The following is a 26,254-nucleotide window of genomic DNA, read 5'->3' on the forward strand; positions in this document are numbered from 1 at the left end:
GGCATTTTGGATGGGACCCTACATGTGAAGTTGATTGGGCCCCTCTGCCTGACCCTTTATGCTCTGGTTTATTATCCGGATATATGACTGGAAACCAACTCAATCATCTCCTACATATTAAAATAATAATAGTAATAATGGACACAGAGTTGTGAAGTTATTTGTTGCGCCTATTGACTTGTACAATGTAGCTAAAACTGTTGATATGTATACTAAGTTCACTGAAAAAGAAAAGGGTCTTCCTAGTCAATGAATCTGTTGAATTTCTGGGTTTATACAAAATTTCAGGATCAAACACAGAGAGAACACTATGGGCTGCCCTAACCCCTCCCTCCCCCTACTTTGTAGTTGCGACTGCTACACCACTGTATTCATTACAGAAATGTATTCTGTATTTATTCTTTGATATTGTAACTAATTTCAAAAGGTGAAATTTATGCTTTATATGTGAGTTTTAGCTGAGCTCGCTTCAACTTCTCATCTTGGGCCTCCTGATGGCATTGTGGTAAAATCATGATCTTGTAATATCTTTAGTTCTACCTGTACCAGAGGCACATTACTCAGTGGCTCTGAATCTCACTTTAAGCTGTCCATGTAAAACTTTTGTTTCAACTTTTCAAAATGAATATAATTTAAAAGAATAGATTAGCAGAACAACATAAGGTGTTTCTTATATACAGGTTTTGTGCTATATTTTTGTACTAACTTTACTTGCAATTATGGAATTATTGTGCAGAGAAAATTCCAGTGTTGAAAAGTGTAATAAATATCAAAAGAGCATTGAATAAACATCGAGAGTTTATTAGCAAGATTACTTTAATTCAAATTTCAACAATTTTATACTATTAAATACATTCATTTACTTGCGTATATATTCGACAAGTCTATTCTTCAATTAGGTATGTTTTAGTAAGCTACATTTTTGCATTGAAACTCTTAGTTGTAGCCATATAGCTGCAGCATTAAGATAGGCTAAAAGTAAATGATGAGTATTCAAATTTTATATCACAATTCGGAGGAAAAACATTTTCTGATATTGATTCAGTTAACTTTGATCTCCGGAAGTTATTGAAAGCCTCCCGAAATATGCACCTTTCTGTCTCTAGAAACTTGAAATCATTAGCTACCTCAAATTCAAGAAAATCACTGAAAATGGCTGGATCTGATATATGCAATACTTCCAATGATAAAATACCTCCTAATTTTGCAACTTCTTCCATCATTATAGTAGAAGAATAGTCAATGTACTTGAAGTTGAGAAATCTTAAACTATTATACCTACAGAGGCTCTGTACAAGTCCATAGATTCCTGGGCCTCTGAAGTATATATGCTCCAGATGAAGAACTGTTAACTGATTTGCCATTGCATCAAGTAATGCAATCAATTCACCAATGCAGGTTGTAAAATTGTTATTGCTCAGGTCAAGTTCCATCAAAATATGTGCATGTGCAGAAGTAGCAAGATAAGAAATGTCTTTCCTGGAGATGTGGCAAGATCGAATATTGAGTAATTCTAAACCGTGATTAAAATTGTTGAGTAGAAGTTCCAGTTTGTCTGTGAGTCTAGTAGATGACAAGTCTAAATATTTTAAAGAATTACACACCTGAAACACAGAACCAAGTGAGGAAACTGACATGGGATGCATCATTAAATCAAATGAGTTATAAGCCAAAACTAAGGTCTCTAGTGCCTGGAAGCGACACAATTTCAGAGCTATGTCTGAAATGTAACCTCCATGGATATTATTATATCGAAGATCAAGTGCTTTCACATTCTTAGGATCCAATAAATCCAATACTTCCAACATCTTTGCCTTAGGAACAGATTTCAATAATATTCTGGAAAAGTGGACCTCCACAACTGATTTGTACTTTCTTCCCATATGGAGAGCTTTCAGAATAATCTCCATTGTTTCTCTGGATATAGTGCAATTTAAGATAATTACATATTTTTCAGAGTCAATGCATTCGTTGGGAACTGGAAGACCTAATGTGTCTCCCTTCTTTTGAACATAGTCTGTGTAAAACTGTAAGAAACTTAAGAACTCTTCAACATTTATAGGGAAACCTCCAAGATCCACATGTAAAGAATTCACAGACTCTTCTTCTATTAAGTGCTGGATCTTCATAAGTATAGCACTACAACACTTCATCATATGTTTGATAACATATTTGAATTCTTCCTGATCTTTAAGAGGGTCACTTACTAACATTTCCCAACATACTGTTGTTCCAAAATCAGGCAAAACATCTTCAAATACTAAGCTATGGAATGGCCATAGGGATAAGATTTCATTTACAATGCTATAATCACACTTCATCAATCCAATCCTTAATAACTGCAACTGAAGAAATCTTGGCAATTTATTTATGGAATTGATCATTAAACAGTTGTCTGACATGATAGTCCTACCTGCAAGGTAACTCAAAGAGGGAAATTCCTTCTCTATCTTCACATACTTCCATGAGTACAATACCATGTCCCGATTGTAATATAATCCTGTTTGAAGTCGAGTAGGAGAATATATATTCATTTTAAACTCAGAATTATTGAAGTTCTCTATCGCTGTTCACATTCCATTGTTTTAGGCATTCAAGACATATGAGAGAATTGCATACCAACCTCAAATAAAATGTTACTCATATCCACAGACATCAATTACACAGAGTAGGTTTGTCATTATTTTCTTCGGATGTATCCAAATCAAGTCGGCGATAATCAGTAGTTCGTGACACTTGCCGGAAGCGTTCCTTGGTTCGATTACAATTGTAACCTCAATTTCATTGGCGATCCAGCATCGTCAGAACCAGTGGCGTATGCTGGTTCTAACGAGTGGCTAATCTCCGACCCTTGATCTTCAAACTCCAAACGTTTCCGTGCAATTTATGTCAGAATCCATATTGGATTTAGGAATATTGTGTCGGAATGTTTGTCTTATTGCTACGACCACAATCAATTAATTCTCGTTATTGCAGTTTAATATACGTGTAAAATTTCAAATAATAAAACAAGACAGTATTATAAAGCTATAAAAACAACCTGTGAAATATAAAATGAAAGACGTGCACTAGTGAAATAAAAACCCGCAATATTAATTTAAGTGCAAAATTCAACTTACTCCAGGACCAGATTACTTGTGCCGTACCACATCCAAAGCACGCTGTTTGTCCAGTTGCACGTCAATACGTGTCTGTGCGAAAGATTGCAGCTTAACAAAGGAAGTTATGTGACTTTTGGATTTTTCATGTTTGGCACAAGCGTTGCAAAGATTGTTTAGGTTACAGAATCCGCCACGCGTCCATACATTCTTTTCAGCCCCGAAAAGTACGAGTAAGCACGGCCAACAAAAAAGCTTATTAACACTTATACTTACTGTCAACCATGGTGTTTTGTCATAATTTGCTTGCGAAAATGCCTCACATATTCCCGATTTTTGTCTTTGTGTGTAGAAATAAGTTCAAGCGATGGCACTGGCCTACCTGTATTAACAATTTGCAACTTCTCCTAAAAAGATCTTGTTCCAAAAGGTTTCACCAGCAAATCTTGTATCACATCCATTATCCTTTAACACAGAACTATCACGACAAACACTAACACCTAAATAAATAATAAACACGAAGCACAGCACAAAGCCAACGACTACACGGATTCAGTTTCACGCGCCAAACTTCTGTTGTTCTGTTCCTGGCTCAGAATGAAATTCCCTATGAATGATAAAAAATCCCTTTACGAGCTCGAAATGATAGGTTTTAAAAGTTCGAATTATTGCAGGCCAGAGCCAGAATTTTATTTCGGGATGGGGGTGGGGATCATCCCTTATTAGCAGCCGCCACATAAAGTTGAAACAGTGGGGCTAGAAGTCCTGAAGATGAATCTCAGATTATTACAACGTATTATGCAAGGTGTTTAATCCTGCTAATGAAGTAAAATTAATTACCACTATACATTTTTTAAATTAGATATTTGTAGGATTTCGGGGAGGGGGTTTTCAGCCCCCGAGTCCTCCACCTGGCTACGTGCCTGTTGCGTTTTTCCTCTTATGTTTAATTCGTTCATCTTCATCACTATTAATCTAAAGAGGCGGAATATAGCAACTTAAATTAACTAATATATATATATACGTATAATTTATTTCTGATATTTTTCCCTTTAAAAAATATTCAGTTCCGTGAAAGAAGTATTCTCGCTGCTTTTGAAGATTAGAGAGAAGAAACAATCACTATTTTTGTAAATACAAGGATGGGGGAGTCTGCATATAGGTGCTTTAATTACTTAAGCTTTGAATTTTAATTTAGTTTGCTTCATCTTCAATATTTAAGCTTTTTCCTTTTGATAAATTTATGTTCAAGTAACAGAAATCAGCAAGACAGAAGCAAATGTAAAGTGAAATTTAGCGTAGAATTGGTTTGCCCATGTTATTCATACGTATATTCCTGTTCTTCGCACTCTACCGAGTATGTTTTCCCTAGTTCAGCGGAGGGAACGGAAAGGTTCTGGGGTTGGAGAGTGCGACCGGTGGACTCACAAGAAGGAGGTTACCCTGGCCACGGAATCACCGTGCCTGAGAAGTAGTGTTTCCTCCCCCTCTTTCCTCTCTCCTCCCTCCTCGCCAGTGTTGTAAGGGAAGCGGGTGGAATGACGTCAGGGTGAGATTCCCTGAAGTCATTCCACCGGCTGGAGAAAGGTTCCCGGACATTCAGCGGCAAACGGTTGGAAGCATTCGCGCGCTGGAAGCAAATAAATGTATGCATCGAAATTGGTTTGGAAGAATATTGCGAAGAAATGTATATATATATATATATATATATATATATATATTTAAAAAAAAAAGAAATACAGCCTACAGCGATTACCTAGATGACCCAGAGTATACGCCGCTGGTCAGAACAATGGACATTTCCACTATGACATGAAAACCGTTTTAAATACATCAATTTTACGGATTATGACACAAAAATTAGCTTTGCAAAGTATCTTGGCGATATTTGTTTTGGTTCTTGAGAAATATGTCTTCAAACATTGTTGAAGTTCACGTCACCATAATTTTCATTTTCTTTTTTTCCTGTTTCCAGTATTTCCATGTCATAGACCATCACTAAACACACCTTTTGTTGCCTTCAAACATCAACAGTGTTGCCACTGTACCTCATAATTTTTTTAAAACACCCATTTGGACCGGTACGACTTTACGAGGCATTTCAGGATTGGCTATACGCGAAAACGATCGGTTTTCTTCTCTGAACTATAGATGGCGAAATAGTCCACCTACCCAAGGTGGAAATTGACGTCCAAATTTCCGTACGAATGTTTGACATGCAATTTTCCATGCTTTGTGGAAAAATAAATTTACACTTTCACTTACATTTGGCAACACTTCATGACCAACACTGCACCCCGTTTATTGTTTCTATGTTTAAAAATATCTACTTGGACAGGGCTAACATTTGGTGTATGACTTATGTATGTACAGGTTTCGGTTACAAAGTAACGCCACTCTTAATTCCCAGTTGCGCCGTTCGTGGGACACCCTGTACTTTCAATGCTTGAATAGTGTCATTAGGTACAGCTAATTATATAACAAATAAATGCTTTGTCAAATGTTTCACAAATATTTCAATTTAGACTTTTTACGAGTTGATCGGGAACCATCTCAACTCAGTTTTTTTTACTTTTTTTAATATAACGCCCTACAAATGTCTGAGTAAATACCAAATACATGGCTTCTAAAAGAAATTGGATGTGGAATACATCTGCCATAAATTGTTTAAAGATATTTTTAATCGTAACTATGGGAATTTAAAATTCGAATGAACTGAAGTGGAACTCTATAAGTATGATATATTCAATAATGTGGTTTCTATACCCAGTGGGTGGGAGATGATTATTCCTGGTTGGGGTGGCTCAAGATCCTCCTCACCCCCTTTATTCTCAACCTTCATAAAAATGAATAGATGTATCTTTGTTCGCAATTTTCACATTTCGAACTCCTGATTTTCCGTTCTGTTAAACTCAAATTATCCCAGAACAAAGTCCAGAGCTATATATGTTTCAGAATTGTTATCTGGTTTTAAAATCTGTTTAGAAAAACAAAGAAAAAAATCGTTATGCAAATATTGCATTAAATAACAGGACATTCGTGTGTGCTGTTCTAATATAGAATATTTCCCATGCCTTCACATTATACCTAAGTATCAAGGACGTATTTTGGAGGGGGTCCGGACACTTCCCCGAAAGACTTACCAAGAAGTAAAAGTAAATTATCAAAATATAATTGTTTAGCATTTGTTATATAATCGTGGTTATTTCCGCTGAACTTATTGGAAGGCAAGGAATTTGGCTCATACGGCTTTGAAAGGTTCCAAAGATTTATGTACACAACTAATGATAATATTAATCAGAAACTTTACTTTTCGTTAACTGGATGTAACTTTTCTTTGTTATTCAATAAATATTCAATTATTTTTTTATTTGACATTAAATTCCTTGCCAGGGCAGTTGTTTTTATGCAAATCTTGGCGATCTTAACTACATGCAAGCTAGATGCTGTTATATCTCTATTCTTTTACTATCTTTTACCTATTCACGTAATAACAACAATACAATATTAATTAACTTAGACATTTAATTAATATTTTAATTTAATTAAATATAATTATTACTGAGTATTATTTATTATTATTATTGCAACACTTGGTTGGATCCCCCGAAATGTATTTCTAGGTGCAGTAGTATGTATGTTTATATATATGGGAGACTGAATTTTGTACCAAATGAAAAACGTTCCTGCGGCACTGTTCTCGAGTGTTACAATTGGTGTCTTTTGAGTAGGTTCGGTTTGTTACGTTTCATCGTTTTCTTGCTGCCGTCAAGGTTATTAGAACTATAAGCTGCCGTACTTTTCTTTCCCTCCTGGGCGTGAATATAGCCTAATGTGGAAGAGGTTCACAATAGTTAAGAGGGAGATCACTTGTACAATTATTTCTATGTGTATTTTCCTATTTTACGTCGTTTTGCTACCATTTTAGCTAATCACGATAATAAGAAATTAAGTAAAATCCATGAAGTGTTACTTGCGAAAAAAATACGCAGGACAAGACCAGGGTTTCAAGCCGAAATCTTCGATTATTTGGCGACTTACAGAATCCATTTTTCAATGCGTAATTTCACACACACTATTTCTTTGTTACTTTAAAAGGCGCATATTACTTTCTACATTCATTTCCAGTATTCTAAAGACCCTTTCTCAGCCTGCTGTGTAACTTGTAAAAATCATGATACACTCGAAAATGATTTTTCTAAATACTATCTCTGTATTGTTTATTGGTTTGGTTTATTTTGCTTCGCTTATCTTCCACTTTTGGCAAATCGCGAAGATGAGAATGAGTGATGTGCTGAAATTGCTAGAGAGACAGTCTCAAAGAACACACATGCCCAGTCCGCTATTCAATCCCAGGACCAGTAGCGTCGTAGTGCGCAGTGCTAACCACTCCATCCTAGACGTCTGCAATATACTGTCTGAATAATTTGAATGTTACAGATTCGAGTATACTACTTTCTCTATATATCATGTGTAAATGCTCTGAAGCTCTGATAGCACTGTAATGAGCAGTGGATGCAAATACAACAAACTAAAAAAGTAATTTAGGCAATATAAAACAGGTTGGCAACAATAGTTTATTCTGCAACAATAGTTTATTCAAATCAGAATGCGCATCTCTGCCATATTGCCACCCACTGGGGTGCGAAGATGCGCGGCTTCAAACGAAAGCGCATCGTTTCCAGTCTGGTACCTTGAGGTCTGTGGTATATTGCCGTTTTGATCTCGGACAAATGTTAGTTCTTGCCTTGGGGTGTAAATTTGTCTCGTTAAATTAGAATATCTAAATTTACTGCTCTTATGTCTCCTTTGAGTTTCAATTAAAAAGAGTTCAGTGTATAATTTGCGTACGTTGATATGTACAGTGAGATTTTTAGACAGCACAATTTTATTAATCGAAATTGTTTAAAAGATATAAATAATGTAATTATTAACCAGTTTACCATTAGTGAATAACATCCATAATCAATAGATATTATTATATTCAATTTTACTATCCTCAGACTACTGAAAGTTGAACCACTCCGTTGACCTTTCTTCACCATTTATCTCCTTATCAGACTTTAGTTTTTGATTTATAAATAATATGAATACTCATACATTAAAAAAAAAATGATCGAAAGTCTCCAATTCAATACCGAACAATACATGACAACAATTACTAATATAACAACAATAACATTGACAATTCAGATGATCCTAGGTAACGAATTGACAAGAATCTGCCGTAAAGGAAGTAAAAATGCCCAAGGTTGAAGTAAGCAGTCAAATTTTAACTCCTCTCTAGTCGTGTTTTTTTTTTCTGCCTGATTATACCCCTTTCTTTAATTTTGTCACTATCTAGCTGTGTTCTTGCATCTTCGAGATATGGAAATAATAAGTGACTTTGTTGGTCTTTAAGTGGTTGTGGTTACTACATGTAACAAGGCGAGTAGCCAATCGAATAAATATGCCATTCAACTAGGCGCTCTATGTAATAAAAGGATGAAATTCACTTACCCCCCCCCCCAAAAAAAATAGGTATATTAAAAATTAGAAGTTAAATGTTAACTTTTAACTTTTCTTTGTAAAAGGTTACTTTTGTTAACCTCCTGGGACCCAAAGAGCAAAGTAATGAAAAAATAATTATATATAAAATAGTAAAGTAAATATATTATAAAATAATATTTCAATTTTTATGGGGGAAAAACCGATTATCCCCCTACCCCAAATTTAAGCTGCAAGTTTGACTATGCCCCCCAAAGTTAAACCACAACTTTGACTCTGCTCCCCCAATAGTTAAACCACAAGTTTTACTCTGCCCCCCCCCCCCCCCTCAAGTTAGGTCCCAAGTTACGCTCATGCAAATTTGCATTACAATCTTGACAACAACTACTGATTTTAATATTAAGATTGTAGATATACAATCTCAAGGTTTTAATTTCTACACAATTTGCAACTTGTAGTATTACATATGCTTTTTCCAGAACAGTAGGGTTAGGGATAAAGTTACAGAGAAACAGAACTACAAGGATACATTATATGATTATTACATTCCTCCATTTTTGAGGAAGGGATGGTATTCTTCTAAACTTTTGCACCTTCTACAGGGCTAGAAATGAGGGCTGGCTACGCGAGGGGACGCCGTGCCCCTCCCTAGTTCCTGGGATTAATCGAAGCGAGGGAGTAACGAAATTGAACATACACACGGAATGTTATATTTCTACGCCACTAACCTCCCCGCAAACTGTAAATCAGTTATCAGACAGAAAGGAGCCCAAGCAAGAACGGTAAGAAACTGACCAGTCTAATCCCCCTAGTCTCTGAAGCACATTTCCACCTATTAGTGGTGACTTCGTTGCCTTGTAGTCATAGGCTTGCGCAAGGGGGCACAGTTGCCTCTCCTAATACTCTCACTTAGAAATTTAATGTAGAGAAATCTTATTACCGTTATTAAACTATATTATTCTATTTAAAAAATAAAGCATTGTCAAGCCGATGAAAGTTCCAAGCAACTATGGCGGGTATATTTCCGTAATTGGACTATCTCACTTCGTTCTCCAGCAAATTACTTGTTGTTAAGACTCACGCATTTTAAACATTGGCCTAGTTGTGTTATACCTATGTGGTCGCAGAATAAATTGGTCACACATTGGAAATGAATAAATTATGTGTAGTTGTTTTGAATCTGCTGCACGAAATCATGTTTATATTTAAATTAATCTGAACCTCAGAGAAGGAAAATGAAGGCGGAGGGGAACAGAGAACTTTTGTGCCATGGAAGCTGGAATTCTTCTAATAGATTGATTTTCGCACATACACTATATACGCCCCTGTTCAGTACCCATCAATACAATAAAACAGTGAGATGGAATGAGGTTTTTCTTTCTCCGACTGACCTTTTATCAAGGCTTTTTGCCCCCCTTAATCAGAGAGTATGCACAAGCCTATGCTTGTAATCAAGGGATTCCGAGTTCGATACCCGGTGGAGGCACATTACACAGTGGTTCGGATCCCACTTTAAACTGTAGGTCCAGTCAGGCCCGTAGCTAGAATTGATCTCCAGGGAGGGGGGGGGGCTCACAGGTTATCAGGGGTTATTAATTATAAGTGCTGCTGTCAGAATTATTGAGTAAACCAAGTCCATATTTTAAAAAAAATAATTAAATGAAGGTAAATTATGTGTGTGTGGGGGGGGGGCCTTCATTTATAAATATCATATACTACACAAATACTACATTTTTCTACATCTTTTAAAACATCTCTTGAAGTGTTAATTGACTGATAATGAAATTATCCCTTACACACCCCATACTATTTTAGATGATCCAGATATGTATATCACACACAAACAACGCGCAATATTTAATCACAGTACCTACAGTATATTCCACCCCCGGCCGAAGCAATTAAACTCCCCTTTCTTCCCAAAACTTGGAAACTGTTGTTGACCTTTGACGTAGCTGCGAAGGAAACTTGCATGATGACATCGAAGTCACAGATTTCTGTCCAAACGGGAGGTTGCAACAGGGACAGTGAAGGTACAGATAAAGAAGCTCCCATATGAAAGAACTTTCTGAAGTCTAGAGAATATTCTAAATATTTGCAGCTACTTCTGCTCATAAACAAAATGAGCGAATGTAATAGATACTGTTCGTATTCTGTGGATTTATCCTTAAAGTTGTGAGTTGTCTACATTTTCACTCTTCACTGCAAACAAATTATGCAAAATAGTTTACCTAATGTAAAGGGGGGGATGATGGCAGTGTCAGGGGGCTGACAGCAGTTCCAGGGGGGGCTGAGCACCCCTGGCTACGGGCCTGGTCCAGTAGTCCTTATTAGCCTCTCTGTGCATCACTTTTACTTAAAACATTTAACAACCATTTGTTTCTTTCAAGCATTCTATCAAAAACACAAACGCAAAACAAATATGTGCAAATGTACGTAGAGTGATGTTTTTATAGGCAAAGGTATCATCTGTGCATTGTACAGTGCCTTAGAGACACATGGGAAGTACGGAAGTAGGGGACGGCCACAGTTTGATGTAATGTGATCAGTATCACGCTCCGGCCATCTTTACTCCCTAACATTCTTTCGAGGCTGGGTGAACCCCAGAGCCGCTCTGTTGAAGGGACATCGTCAGAAAAATTCCCACCTAAGAGCACCCACTTCGGGACTAAAACCTCGGTTTTCTGCGTGACAGTCAAAAGTCGTACCCACTAGATCAGTGGTTCTCAACCATTTTCAGTCCGGAACCCCCCTTGATGGATATTACACTTCATGGGACCCATAAGAATTACTTGTAGGGGTGTGCACCCAGTTTATAATCATATTTCTGCTAACACCAAGTACTTTAAGAAGCCTTCTTTTACAGTTGCTTAAACAAATTGCACATACTTCATTCTAGAAAAGTAAATATGTAATTTTAAAGACTTGGTAATTTAAATGTAATACGTTTTTTAGACACAGTACATAAATTTTCGAGCCCAACTTGGCGACCCAGCAAACGCCCCCTCGGAATCCAGCAGTGGGTTGAGCTTCATAGGTTGAGAAACAATACAGTAGATCACTGCCGCTCCTTGTAGCTATAAAATGAAGCAGCCCAGACAATTATAAGATTTCTTTTCAAAATTGTTAAATATATTTTTGTAGCTTATAATTACATGTTTCATATACGTTCACCGCCGAATAACATGCTGAAAACAAATGATCCTCATGTAGCAATATATTTTTATCCAAATATTCATGTAATAATTAAACTAGAAATCGTCTTAAAACTTAAAAAAAAAACCTCTTGTATGAGGGTGATAACGTGAATTTCGAAAATGCAAATTTAGTCATCGCTATTAAGATAATATTTTTATTTAACGAAAGTGCTTAATTCGGCAATTCCAGATTATATTCCAAATATATTAAGTACATTTTAGTAGGCTTACTCTCTTGGTTTTATATTAAGTACATTTTAGTAGGCTTACTCTCTTGGTTTTGTAGTAAAGTTTCCAACGCTTTCTTGTTATTTACAGAAACCTCGCTACAATCAGGCATTTCTCGTGCTCTTGGCTGATGTCAAGAAGGTAAGCAAATTTTCATTTCGAGATAAGGCACTTGATTTGCTTGCCTGGTGTAGTGGTCAGCACAACGCTCTTCCATGAATGTTTATTTCTTAGTGCATTAACTCCAATAGGGGATCCATAAATGCGATTTAGGAAGGGTTGAAAGTTAGTCTGATACATCCTAAGGGGTGCAGAGGTCAATCGAAAAACCGTGTCCTTAAGTGGGACGTATTGTTTTAAGGCCATTTGAAAGAACGTGTTAGAGGTAAAGAAAATACACGAAATAGAGAAACCCAGCCAGATAGACAGAAAGAGAGAAATAGATATAGAGAGAAATATGGAGAGATAGGGAGAAAGAGAAGATAGAGATATATAAAGATTAAGGGAAAAGGATAGAAGAAGACAGATCAAGAGGGAGAAAGATTAAGGGAAAAGGAGAGAAGAAGAGAGAGGGGGAGAGAAAGAAAGATTAAGGGAGAATGAGAGAAGAAGAGAGAGAAAATAGGGAGATAGAAAGTTAAGGGAAAAGAAAAGAAGTAGAGAGGGAGAGAGATTATGGGAAAAAAAGAGAAGGTAGGGAGATAGATTAAGGGAAAGGAGAGAATACGAGAGATAGGGAGAGGGAGTAAGGAAGATTAAGGGAAAGGAGAGAAGACGAGAGAGAGGGAGAGGAATTAAGGAAGATTAAGGGAAAATGAGAAAAAGAGACACGGGAGAAAGAAAGAAAACGAAAGGGAAAAAAGAGAAGATAAATTTGATTGAGTGATTAATTGTTTTAAGTCCAATTTATGCACAGGATGGCTAATCGGGACTGGATCTACAGTTTATAGTGGTATCCATGATAAATCGAAGAAGGAAAAAGCACGAACAAGAACATACTACAATTGAGAAAAAAAGGAAGCACAAGAAGAGAAAAAGAGCAAATAATTACAAATACATTGGAAAAGGAAGGCATAAATTGACAAATTTTCCTTACTCTAAGAGGCCTCAAGTTACACACATTGACTTTTGTGCCAGCACCTATGTGTCTGTACTTATATTAAAACATTCAGCAAATGACAAGTATCTTCCATGAGTCCACACCACACATTAATTTTAGGGCTGTCTCTCTCGAACTCAATTACCTGACGAGGAGGTTCTGACCCCCAGATTCTTACATTATGACGATTGACATGTCCTGACACGTGAAACGTGGCTTCATCGGAAAACATAACGAAAGACAGAAAGGTGGGATCGTTTTCAATGTGTTCCAACATGTCTTCAGCAAAAGCCGCTCTCTTCGGTTTATCGTCGGGTTTCAGTGCTTGCAGCAATTGCAATTTAACGCGTACACTTCAGACGATTACGCACAACTTTGTGGACAGTTGTTTTTGGTATAGCCAGTTCCTGCGAGGCTCTACGAATGGACTTATGCGGACTTCTCTGAAATGTTTCGGCAATGCGCTGCACATTGTCTGCTGGTACACTTTGTCGGCCACCGCAGTGCTTTTTTGCCACTGAACTAGTCTCCAAAAATGTATCTTTCCATGCGATAATCCTCTTTCTGATACTCCCGACGGAATCGTCGTAGCACTGCCACAATCGAGCCAAGTTCAGTGTACCACCAAACGACCTGTGCTTTCTCTGCGACGGTCGCCATTTCACTCTGCCTGCTGCCACCTCGCGTTGATTTGGAATATCAAACAATTTCCAACAAAACTCGTACGTTTCACCTTCTATATAGCACGTAGAGAAAACAAAAAAAATATATATACACATTAATTTAAAATCAGAAAATAAAAATAGGACATTTCAAATGGGACATGCTTTATTATAAAGAATAGTATGATATTTATAGAAAATAAAGTCTTTGCGAACACTATAATCTCAATTATAATAAAATCCACATCTAAGCAGCATTCATATTTAGTAATATTAATAACATTTAGCTTCAAATTTACTAACTAACTAACTCTCTAGCCTTCTTGAACCCGAAGGTTCATGACTGCAGCAATACAGGCCTTCCATCTGTCCCTATCTTGAGCAAGATCTATATACTCTTTTCCATCCCTACCGATTTCCTTTAGGTCCATCTCAACACTATCCCTCCATCTTACTCTTGGCCTTCCTACAGGTCTTCTGCCATCAGGTTTCCCAACAAGAATCCTGTAAACTCTTCTTTCTTCTCCCATTCCTGCCACATGGCCTGCCCACCTAAGTCTTCTTGATTTAATTATTCTAGTAATATCTGGACATGAATACAAATTATGTAGTTCTAAATTATGTAACCTTCTCCACTCATCTGTCTCCTCATCCCTTTTAGGTCCAAATATTTTCCTAAGGATCTTATTTTCAAATACTCTCAATTTATGTTCCTCTTTCAATGTAAGGGACCAAGTTTCGCACCCATATAATACTACAGGCAAAATTACTGTTCTGTATATTTTAACTTTTAGTTTCTTAGATATTAAACGAGAAGACAAAAGTTTATGAAGAGAGAAGTAACATGCATTTCCTGAATTAAACCTACTTTTTATTTCCTCTTTAATATAATTTTCATTTGTTAATATTACTCCTAAGTATTTGAATTTGGAAACGAGTTGTTATCAATAATTATATTTTGTTTATTACCTAACACTTGGTTTCGACCTGTAAGCATATATTTAGTCTTCTCTTTGATAACTTCAAAACCTATCTCTTTAGCAGTTTTGAAAAATATTTTAGCATTATTCTTAATTGTATTTATATCATCCCTTAATAAGTCTACATCATCTGCATATGCTAACAACTGAGTCACACCATTTAATTTTAGTCCTTCGTTAGTTTCTTTTACCTTCCTAACACCGTATTCTAAGGCAAAATTAAAGAGCAATGGAGATAATGCATCTCCTTGTTTTAACCCATCATGAATTGTAAATTTGTCAGACATATTATTACCCACACGAATTTTACTTTCTGTTTCACTGGTGCATATTTTTATCATACTAACAAGCTTCTTAGGTATTCCAAACTCGACTAATATATTATATAATTTATCTCTTTTGACTGAATCATATGCTTTTTTGAAATCAATGAATAGCTGATGGACATTTTGATTATATTCCCACTTTTTTCAAGTGTCTCTCTGATGTGAAAAATTTGATCTGTAGTTGATCTGTTACGTTTAAATCCACATTGATAATCACCTATAATTTCATTAGCATATGGGGTTAGTCTTGTTAAAAGAATGTTAGATAATATTTTATGTGTTGTAGAGAGTAGAGAAATTTCACGGTAATTATTGCAGTTCATTTTATCACCTTTTTTAAACACAGGAACAATTATGGATTCTTTCCACTGTTTTGATTTGATTTGATTTAGTTTATTTTACTTCGCGTTTTGTGCCTCTTGGCTAATTTGCGAAGATGGGGATGAGTGATGAAATGATGAAATTGATGAATGGACATTCACAAACAACCAAGCCCGACCGGGATTCGAACCCGGGACCCTTGGCGTCGCAGCGCGATGTGCTAACCACTCGGCCACAGGGTCGGGCTCTTTCCACTGTTGAGGGATTTCTTCTTTATTCCATATTAAAGATATTAGTTTATGAATTTTACATATTAAGGAATTTCCACCATATTTAATTAACTCAGCTGATATTTAATCAGTGCCAGGTGCTTTGTTATTCTTTAGCCTTTTAATAGCATCAGTCAAGTTAGGTTTTGGAACTAAAGGTTCATCTGTGTGTACTTCATTTACATCTGATTTATTTCCTACATGATCATTTAAAAGGTCATTAAAGTAGTTCTTCCATCTGTTTAGAATATCGCTTGGGTCAGCTAGAAAATCAATGTTCTTTATCTTTTACATTACATTACATTAGGTCGTCACCGCTTTCTAAATTCATTTACACCTTTATATACATTTGTTTTTGCTGTTTGTTTTAATTTCACTAATTTTGCTTTTCAAGTAATCTCTTTTTCTTACTTCTAAACGTGCGGTTAACTTCTTGCTTTATTCTATTATAATTGCTTAGATTTGTATCATCAGAGTTATTTAACCACCTAAGTCTAACCTGATTTCTTATTTTTATTAGATTATGACATTTATTATCAAACCATGGCTTACTTTTTCTTGGTTTATGGTATCCTATACTTTCTTTAGCTGATGATTCTATTGCATTACGTATGTGCTAACAATTCTTATTTACGTCTGTTTCATTTATATTTTCATCATCATTTAAATCCTGCAAAACATCAAATGAATTTGACAGTTTAATTTGGTAATATTTCTTAATTCTTTCATCAGCAAATTTTCCTGTATTCAATTTTAGAACTTTTAGATTTTGTTGCTTATGATTTATCACTGCGAGTCTTTCTCTTAATTTAGCAATTACTGAATAATGGTCACTGGCGCAGTCAGCACCTCTATGTGAACAAACGTCAATTATACTAGTATGCCTTCTCTTATCAATGAGAATATGATCTATCTGATTATGAGTTTTACCATCTGGAGAAGACCAGGTATATTTATGGATATCTTTATGTTTAAAAGTGGCACTTTTCACAATTAAATTCTTTGAGGTTGCAAAAGTAATCAGTCTTATACTATTATCATTACTTAATTCATGAAGACTTTCTTTAATAATCGTGGGTTTGAATGTCTCTTCTTTGCCAATCTGTGCATTACAGTCACCTAACAGAATTTTCATATTTCGAAATACATGTTGAATGGCAGTTTCTTTAAAGCAAAATCGCAAAAATAACATTCACATTATAATCGTATATTTATTTTCATCTAAAAGAGAAAACAACATATTATTGTAAAAATGTGCACTTGCTAACTTTACTGTGTTTTCAAATAATGCATTATTGCGTAGGCAGATCAAGGAGAAAAATATGATGGTAAATTTACTACAAGTAAAACTGTTCAAAACATAGTTTTTAAGCCTGTGTCCGACTAAGTAAAGGCAAAAAGATGTTATGTGTTGAAATGTAAAAATATAATATCCCTTGCTGTGTATAGCAACATGAGCCACCAAGAAAAATATCAGGAAAGAAAATAGGTGGTTTGTGGTGTGTAGAATGTTCGAATCCTATAAGCAACATTGTTCGCATGAATTCATGAGGCATGGAGATCTTAGTTTTCACTCTGAATCACCAGATTAATATTAACTTATATCAAACAATAAATTCACATACAACGCTGGCCTCTCTGAAGCTCAGGGCCTCTGGCGAATGCTCGAGTTGCCCCTCTCCCCGCGTCCAGAATTGTCCATGGAAACAGGTTGTCAATTAATGTGGGCGTAATTTGAGACCAGCCTTCTTAATATCTAAAATATCAGGAGTTCTGTTTAACTAAAAGCACACCATTACTACTAGCATTCGTAATCTTGTTATTAACATTGGGTTATTTGCATTGATGTAGCCAGACAACTTCACTTGGGTGACACGAAGGGTAGACGACATAGTTTCAGGTGGGCAATGCTTTGCTGATCATGGAATTCTCTCTCACACATCTTTCTCTTCCTTTTACTCTCATCTCTCTTTCTTTGTTTACATTTTTCACACTTTTTCTCTTACTTTTCTCTCTCCTCCTTTATTCCGTTTCTTTCGCTTTCCTTCTCTACTACGCTTAGTTTACCTCTTTCCATCTCTCTCGCTCTTTTATTATTTCTTTCTTTCTTTCTCTCTCTCTCTCTTACTCTTCGGTTTCCTTTCTCGCTTTCTCATCAGCAGGGCCCGGATTTTGATGACCTAAAAATATCTAAAAAATAATCTATAAAATGACCTAAAAATGACTTTTAGGTTACATAAGTGATTAACGACCATATCTTCTGGGGGGCCAGTAAAAATATTACAAAGGGTGTTTAAATTTGTTTTAGCATTGTCTTAATCTGGTTAAACTGTTTCTTTTAGGCAAACCCTGAGAAGTCATGCGAGGAGCTTTGTCAAATGGCCGCCAACCTTTGGAGGGGGATGACCAAAGATAAAATGGCCCCTTATTATGACTTCGCAAAGGAAGTGAGGCGAAAACTCCCCATGCTGAAGTGGGATAGAATCAGGGAAGCATTCTTTGCGAAACGCCGTCGAAGACGTAAGGAAGATTATTTACATGTAAATTTGTATCAGGTGACTACAATCTAAGTTGCCCTACTCAGAGCCATCTGGAGCCAGTTCGAAGTAACCGATTGCGGTGAAACTTGGCGTAGAAGCTATGGAGACCATGGGGAAGCGAATGATGACGAAAAAAGTAGTTCCAATATTCACCACCAGGTAAAAATGTGGCGCTGAAATCTGGTTCACAATTAACAGCATCTCGGGAATCGCTTCGTGTGACCATTGCTCACAATGTATCACGCTTCCAGAAGGTCAATCACGTTGACAGGGGCAAATTGAACACTGCTGTACCGACATTATTAAATCTCAATATTGTTATTTCAGCACCACATTTGTACCTACTGGTGAAAATGTGATATTTTTTTCACCCTATGGTCTCCATAGATTCTATACCAAGTTTCACCGCAATCCGTTGCTTTGAACGGCCTCCAGAAGGATCTGAGTACGGCAACTTTAATAGTTGTGACCACCCGGTAACTTAGTGAACAGGCTTACATGCTAAAATCAAGCGATAACAATCCATTTGAATCACTTTTTCAAATTCAAATTGTTCCTTATGCTATCAACAGAAGTAAATTGATGTGAAACAGGGCATTAAAAGCAGACATGACGCAAGTAATAATTACCTTTCTGTGTACTTTCTATAGCATACTTTTTTTTTTCATAAGGATGATGATAAAATGAAATGGGGCTGCTCACTGTTAAACTTTTCCGGTGGCGACACCACTATCGTTGTGTTCTTAGAGAATTCCTTTCACTATTTGGTTGCCCTAAGCTTTACATTGGAGCGTGATGGGGTGACTATTCAAACGTTATTTTCACCAAAATATATCGTCTAAACTGATAATAAAAACATATTTCGTATTCGTATAGATACCTTATAGATATGTTGCGAACTAAGAGTAAATATTTTAACGCCAAGGCAAGTTAGCTCCAACAGGGTAAATCATTTGGGTAGATTTCAGCTACCGTGGATTGACAACAAATTTAGATTTTACACTGTGATTTTTTATTTCTGATTGCGAGTATCGAAATCTGAGTTACTGCATAAATAATTCAGAACAATTATGTGGTATGCACATTATATTTATTGTTATGCAGCATACCCTCTTTTGTATTAAGCAGATATTTTCCCCATGTACTTTAGTTTTTCCTTTGGTTACAACACTTTCAAAATTATTTATAATTCTTGTAAATAAGATGGTCCTAGAGGTTGCAAGACGTAAATCAGAACACAAAATGTTTTTAAATTACTATTCTATTATTCTTGATAAATGTACGTATAAAACACAGGGCATTTTTATAAACCATGTCGAAAAGTGTTATGTAAAAAGAGTAAAGAAGAACTACATATTAAAAACATGAATTAAAGTACAGTCCCACACAATTATTATGTATTATTCTTTAGAGAACCAAGTCACTACAATATAGAACATAAGTTGTGAAAATTACAAGTGAAGTAAAAATCTGTGCAAATTTTAACGTTTTTTTTATTTAAGATATCATTTCTTTAGTCGACGATCATCTTATTTTTTTTAAATTCTGATTTTGTAACATCGATTTTATTCATCTATCGTTTTCTGATCAAATTAAACTTGCAATTCAATATAATAACAGCAAACCCAGCATCAAATTTTCAGGTGTACGTTTCAACATTTCTTTATTTCTCGTAGCGATGAGGTATGAGAACAAATGTTATATTGGATGAAAGAAGAACTGTCCAAATTCGTGCAACGTACATTGCAAGCAAGGGCACCCGCAAGGGGGGTGGGGCAGGGGAGCACTTGCCCACCCTGAGATTTCTGGAAAGAGTTAATGTAATTCGAATGGTGAAATTGTAGAGATAATTTACAACAAAAAAATATTGTTTTCTGTGATTTACAGGCCTTAAGTTACAGCAACTATTATTATTATTATTATTATTATTATTATTATTCAACATGGCGCCTGCCTCTGATCACTGTGGTATTTGCTCCAAAGGAATTTATGGAAAGCAACAGGTATTGGCATGCTGTCGGTGTAATACAAGTTTTCACGTTAAACCATGTTTGAAACTTTCTAAATATGAAGTTGAATTTTTTATGGTGAACGACATATCTACCTATAAATGTACGAAATGTTTACAACAGCGTAGCGATGAAACTTCTGTGACGCCACGACCCGTTCCGGTGAATCGTGTAGCTGCTCGCGATAGTGCCAATGAAAACATGGACATAAATAGCGAAAATAATGAAGAAATGGCAATACATAGTGATAATAGTGATGAAGATGATATTGATAAAGAACATCAACTTGGAGGACAAAAGCCAGGTAATGTAAACTGTTTCAGTTGCTGCCATGTTAAAGACATTATGTCAACATTGATCTCGACAGTGCAGAATTTAAGTGATCAAATTCAATCTCTTAAAGCCGAAGTGATTGTATTGAAAGAACAGAATGAAGTACTAATGAAAACAGAAGAAAAAAGGATTCTACAAAACACTTATGCACACGTAATTCAAACGAATCTTCCGAAAGAAAAACAAAACACAATCGGAATGCCCTGCAGTACTCCTTGTTTACCTTTATCTACAGTAGCTCACAAAACTCACACAGATAAGGGATCTGATAAGTTTCTGGGTCAATCAGTGCAGTCGATAGAAAACAACCAGGTTTTAAATGCATCTGGATCCAAAAACACTCATCAAGCTTCGACCTTGCAAAATGTAAACAAACAGGTAAACGACGTGAAGAAATCAGTGCAAGGTCAGAATCCATCTACTAGGTTAGCAGTGCAACGCAAAGTTTTTCCTCAGAGAGCTCTATTTGTGACTCGACTTCATTCTGAAGTTTCAAATTCTGACCTTCAGCAATATATCGCTGAAACTTCTTCCGTAAAGAAAATGATATGTACAAGGCTGAAAACTAAATATGATTCTTACTCTTCTTTTCATGTAGCTGTTTCCCAGGATGACTATGATGTACTATTCGATTAAAATATCTGGCCTAAAGGGGTATTAGTAACACGGTTTTATGGCGAATTGAAAAATGACAATATAGTTGCCAACAAAAACAAAAGTGTATCTGATACAAATAGTAACAGTAAGTCTGGAGAAAACTCAACTTCAAAAAACTAAGTTTGTCTTTCCTTAGTAATAATATGATTAAATGTTTTTATCAGAATGTTAGAGGAATTAACACCAAATTTGAAACATTAGTAAGCAATATAAATATTGAAAATTATGACATAATTTTTCTTACAGAAAGTTGGTGTAAACAAGATAGAGATTATTTTATAGATTTAGATCCAATGTACAGGGTGATAAGAAAAGATAGAAATCTGGATTTAAACAAACAGAAATCTGGTGGTGGTGGTGGTTGTCTTTTATTTATTAAAAACAAGGTTCAGTTTATGATCTTGGACTCACCTTTTACAGAATTGGATGTAATTTGGGTAAAATTAATGTCAAATAATTCTGATCCAACCATAATAGGATTGCATTACCTGCCACCTGATTTAAACTGTGACTTGTTTGCAAACTACTTTGATTGGGTAGTTCAAGACATGTTAATGAAACACAATAAAATAATTTTAGTTGGAGATTTTAATGCTGGTGGAATTGACTGGGCTACTGGAAATTTGTATTGCTCTAATTATTATGTTAAAAGAAAGGCTGAAAAAATTGTTGAAATCGCAACACTTTCAAATCTAATTCAGCACAATGTATCGTATGACCCTTCACTGCCTTTTAATGTTTAGATCTTCTACTTACTAACATTTCCACTTGTAACATTAGTTTTAATGAACATCCTTTATCTAAAATTGATAAGTTTCATCCACCGTTTTCATTTTATTTTGAATTGGATAGGTCTAAAAAAGACAATATAGATACAAGGGAAAATAATATTTATAGATGTTTTAATTTCGCCAGAGGTGATTATGTGAATGTTTATAATGAATTGTTGCATTTACCATATATGGTTGAAATATCTAATGATGTACAACAATCTGTTATGGAACTGACTAGAAATGTGTATGCAATTTTAAAAAACAATATCCCTTCAAAAGTTAAAAGAACAAACAATCAACTGCCTTGGATGACAAGGAAACTAAAGAGAATGATCAATAAAAAGAGAAGGTATCATGATAAATTTAAACTTTCAAATAAGGGTGAATATTACAGTACTTATTCCCAATTAAGGAAAGATGTTAAAAAGGAATATTTTAATGTAAAGGAGCATTACTACTCCTCTTTAGAAAACAATGTTAATGGTGACAAGAATGCCTTTTTGGTTTCACTTTAATAGAAAGAAGAGAGAAAATACTATCACTGAAATTATTTATGATAATGATGTACTGTTCAATGAATATGATATTGCTAATGCTTTTAGTGAGCTTTTTCACAAATCTTTCTCAAAAAGAAGTCATATAAATTTTAAAAATATTAATCTTCATTCATACACCAACTTAATTGATGTACCTGTTACCTTGGAAAGGGATGTAAGGGATACAATTAACAAACTAAAAGGCAGGTCTTCAAAAGGTCCTGATGGCATACCTAATTTTATTTTGAAAGCAAACAAAGATGTTTTTGTACCATTTTTAACTAAAATTTACAACATGTCACTTACTTCTGGAATATTTCCAGATATCTGGAAAAATGTGTTTATTGTACCTGTAACTAAAAACAAAGATGGAAAAGCCAATGATCTTAATAATTATAGACCAATTACTATATTAAATTCCATGGCAAAGGTTTTTGAACACATAATTGCTGACTATTTGTCTTTTTCTTTTAAACAATATATTGATGGAAATCAGCATGGATTTTTTAGAAAAAGGTCTACTATCACAAATTTATTGGTTTTAATAGACTCTCTTAAATCTAACATTAGGAAGCAATCCCAGACCGATATTTTATTTATTAACTTGGCTAAAGCCTTTGATAGTGTCAGCCATCAGCTATTAATTTACAAACTCGACCAAATGGGATTATCACCACGATTTCTGAAATGGTTTTCCAACTTTTTAGTAAATAGAAGTTTCTCTGTTAAGATTGGTGAAACAACTTCTTCTAAAAAAGAAATACTTTGTGGAGTACCTCAAGGGTCGCCACTCGGCCCAATTCTGTTCGCTGTTTTTATCAATGATGTTACATTATGTTTTAAATCTAGCACATGTTTACTATATGCAGATGATATTAACATTTTTAAGAGTATTTTAACAAATAATGATGTCGCTCAACTTCAGGCTGATCTCGATAGAATGACATATTGGTGCAAGATTAATGAAATGGAAATTAACTTGAAAAAGTGTAAAGTTTTAAGATGTACTAAGAAAGTTCATTATATAGTCTCCAACTATTTTATTTATGAAAATAAAATCCAAGTGTGCGACAGTCATAAAGACTTAGGAATAGTAATAGACTCCTCTCTCAGATTTGATGTGCACATTTCAGAAATTTGCAAAAGAGCAAAGAGAATGCTTGGTTATATATTTTTCTCATGGAAAGTTTTTAAAAAGGAATATACCTTAATATTCCTGTATAAAACGATAGTTCGTCCTATTCTTGAATATGCGAATGAATTATGGTTTTTGACTGCAACCAGTCACCTTCAAAAAGTTGAATCAGTTCAAAAACTTTTTATCAGGTTATTATGCACAAAGTTTAAAAAAAAATTACTATGACCAACATTACTCTGAATGGTTATCACAGTTGAATATGTCTTCCTTAGAAGAAAGAAGAAAAATGAAAAGGTTAAATTTTGTAGAGAAGATATTCAATTTCCAAGTTGACAGTGAATACTTTTTGAATAATATAGCTTATAAAATTCCCAGATATTCCCATAGGTATATCTCAATTCTCACATGCCTAAACAAGGCCAGAGGTTTAGTAGCTGATCTTGTTGAAACCTACAATTTGAATTTATGTTGATGTATAAAATTGTAGGATCCACTGTTTTATTTTATAATTATGTATTCAATTTTTTTTAATTTTGTATAACATAGTGGTTTGGTTGTTTAATCGTTATCATCACTTCAATAAATATGATCATTATTATTATTAGAACAATACACAGTTAATTGCAGATATTATATAACAATAAACAATTATTAGTATCAGAGATATAATAGATCTCATTGAAAACTGTAACTTGAAGTGTAAATATGCTAACTTGTTATGTTATGTTATTCTACAGCTTATGTATTTTATTCGTGTAACTTTGTACTTTTGTATTTGACTTAGTGCTGTATTAGGTTTCATACTGTGCTCAACACTTAAAATAAACGATTATTATTATTATTATCATTATTGTTATTATTATTATTATTTTACAGTACCCTTCGGCACGTAAAAACATGAAGCAAAGGTACCATAAAGGACAGTGGTCTCTGACTCTGATTGATATCTGTGCATTTTGAAAAAGTAAAAAAAGCAAAGAACTGTTCATCAACAAAGTGATAGGCTAGATGTTTATTTAAATGAAGAGAGACGAATCCACTTTCTATCTAAATAGTACACTCCGAACTTGTATACAACGCCAAAGTATTTTCAATTCAATTTGAATTTTATGATTTGTAAAGTAGTAGTACTTAGTAACTAATAATAATAATAATAATAATAATAATAATAATAATAATAATAATAAAAGTTTATATTACTCTGCCCCCCTGAGAGAAAAAAAACCTGCGGGCACCCTTGATTGCAAGTGGTCAGTGTGCTATCTCTTGGTGACACGGCATACATCAGTCCAAAGTCAATTTCCTGGCACACTCGTATCCATGGGATGATATTCAATGTGACGTCAGCATGATGGGAAATCTGGCCCAAACGCACGCGGTTCAGTATTCATTCCGGCAAACGACAGCAAGCGTGAATGCAAAGCAATGACCCGGTGTTTACCACTTTTAATCGTATAACTGGAGATTTTCAAATGAAGTTTTTATTTGGTGAATTAATGCGTTGTGTGAGTGTGTTGTGTATGCCATTGTTTATGTATTAATTGCGAGAGAACGTCATACCTGCATACAGTTTCGTCCGTGGCTAAGATAGCCTGTTTTTTTCCAATCCAGGGTGAAATATAAATCGTATTTGAAAGGCAAATACTGTGCTTATGGCTAGCGTTATTTGAATTTTATGCTACTCTTTACATTCTGGTGCTTTGCAAGGCGTGTGTTTGCTGTACGATCTCTAAAAATAATAATGTTCACACAAAAAAAGTTGAAATGTTGTTTATGAATCAGCGGATGTGTTCGTAGTATGCATATATTTGTATACACTTTTCACTTTTCAACATACCTGTCTCTCAATACACAAACGATAAGTGACAATGATATGTTACTGCCTTCGAAAAAAATAGTACACAATTTTGCACTTCGGAATATATATATAAATTTTCGTTTTCACGACACAAAGTGTGTTTTTAATTTAATTTATACTCAGATGGACTAGTATCGTTAAAGATGTGCCTACACCGGGAATCGAATTTTGGACCCTTCGATTATAAAGGGACAGCATTAGCCGCGTTACGTTATGGGATAACCCGATTACTTCCATGAGAAACAGGCTTCCTAGTAGTCCTACATGTCTTACGGATGTTACAAACCTCTATACAGTGTTGTTTTGTGGCAAATAACATCTTTTTAGATACTTTGGTCATTGTTAGAGACTAAAGCCCGCATCACACGGAACTGGATTTCCAGTAGGTATGCCCAGGTATGCCCTAGTTGGCGCTGGACTTGCTATCAATTTGCTAGTTTTCGCCTCACACGATACTTATCAGTGTACTTGTCGATAGACTTTTGTTCCCATACGAGGGAAGTTGTAATGGCGGCCGCGTGAGAAGTAAACAATGTATCACTTCACATTTTTAAAAGCCGATAACTATTCAACCGAGAGGAATAACGTTTCGTATAAAACGTTATTAGGTACAAAACAATGGCGCTGCTTAAATACATACTTTACTTTACTGTACACGCATGGAAGAATATTTTAGTTGTTTCAAATGTAAACACTGTGCACTCGGCATAGATGGTGTAACTCAACGCGCCTTTCATGCTGTA

The 26,254-nt window shown here is 35.1% G+C and overlaps 2 protein-coding genes across 2 annotated transcripts; one reads left to right on the top strand and one right to left on the bottom strand.

Moving 5' to 3' along the window:
* Positions 1 to 962: 962 nt before the first annotated feature.
* Positions 963 to 2,213, bottom strand: LOC145981954 (leucine-rich repeat-containing protein 14-like). The gene has a single exon (XM_083115489.1). The coding sequence runs from the start codon at positions 2,211 to 2,213 to the stop codon at positions 963 to 965; it is 1,251 nt and encodes a 416-aa protein (XP_082971615.1).
* Positions 2,214 to 8,303: 6,090 nt separating this feature from the next.
* LOC145982019 (uncharacterized) lies at positions 8,304 to 21,185 on the top strand. Its single transcript, XM_083115610.1, has 5 exons — positions 8,304 to 8,355; positions 12,101 to 12,151; positions 18,010 to 18,207; positions 20,340 to 20,520; positions 21,148 to 21,185. The coding sequence occupies exons 1-5, from the start codon at positions 8,341 to 8,343 to the stop codon at positions 21,183 to 21,185; spliced, it is 483 nt and encodes a 160-aa protein (XP_082971736.1). The 5' UTR covers positions 8,304 to 8,340.
* The last annotated feature ends 5,069 nt before the right edge of the window (positions 21,186 to 26,254 follow it).

Source organism: Lepisma saccharinum, chromosome 1 (genome assembly GCF_977018435.1).
Source record: "Lepisma saccharinum chromosome 1, izLepSacc3.1, whole genome shotgun sequence".
Lineage (NCBI taxonomy): Eukaryota > Metazoa > Arthropoda > Insecta > Zygentoma > Lepismatidae > Lepisma > Lepisma saccharinum.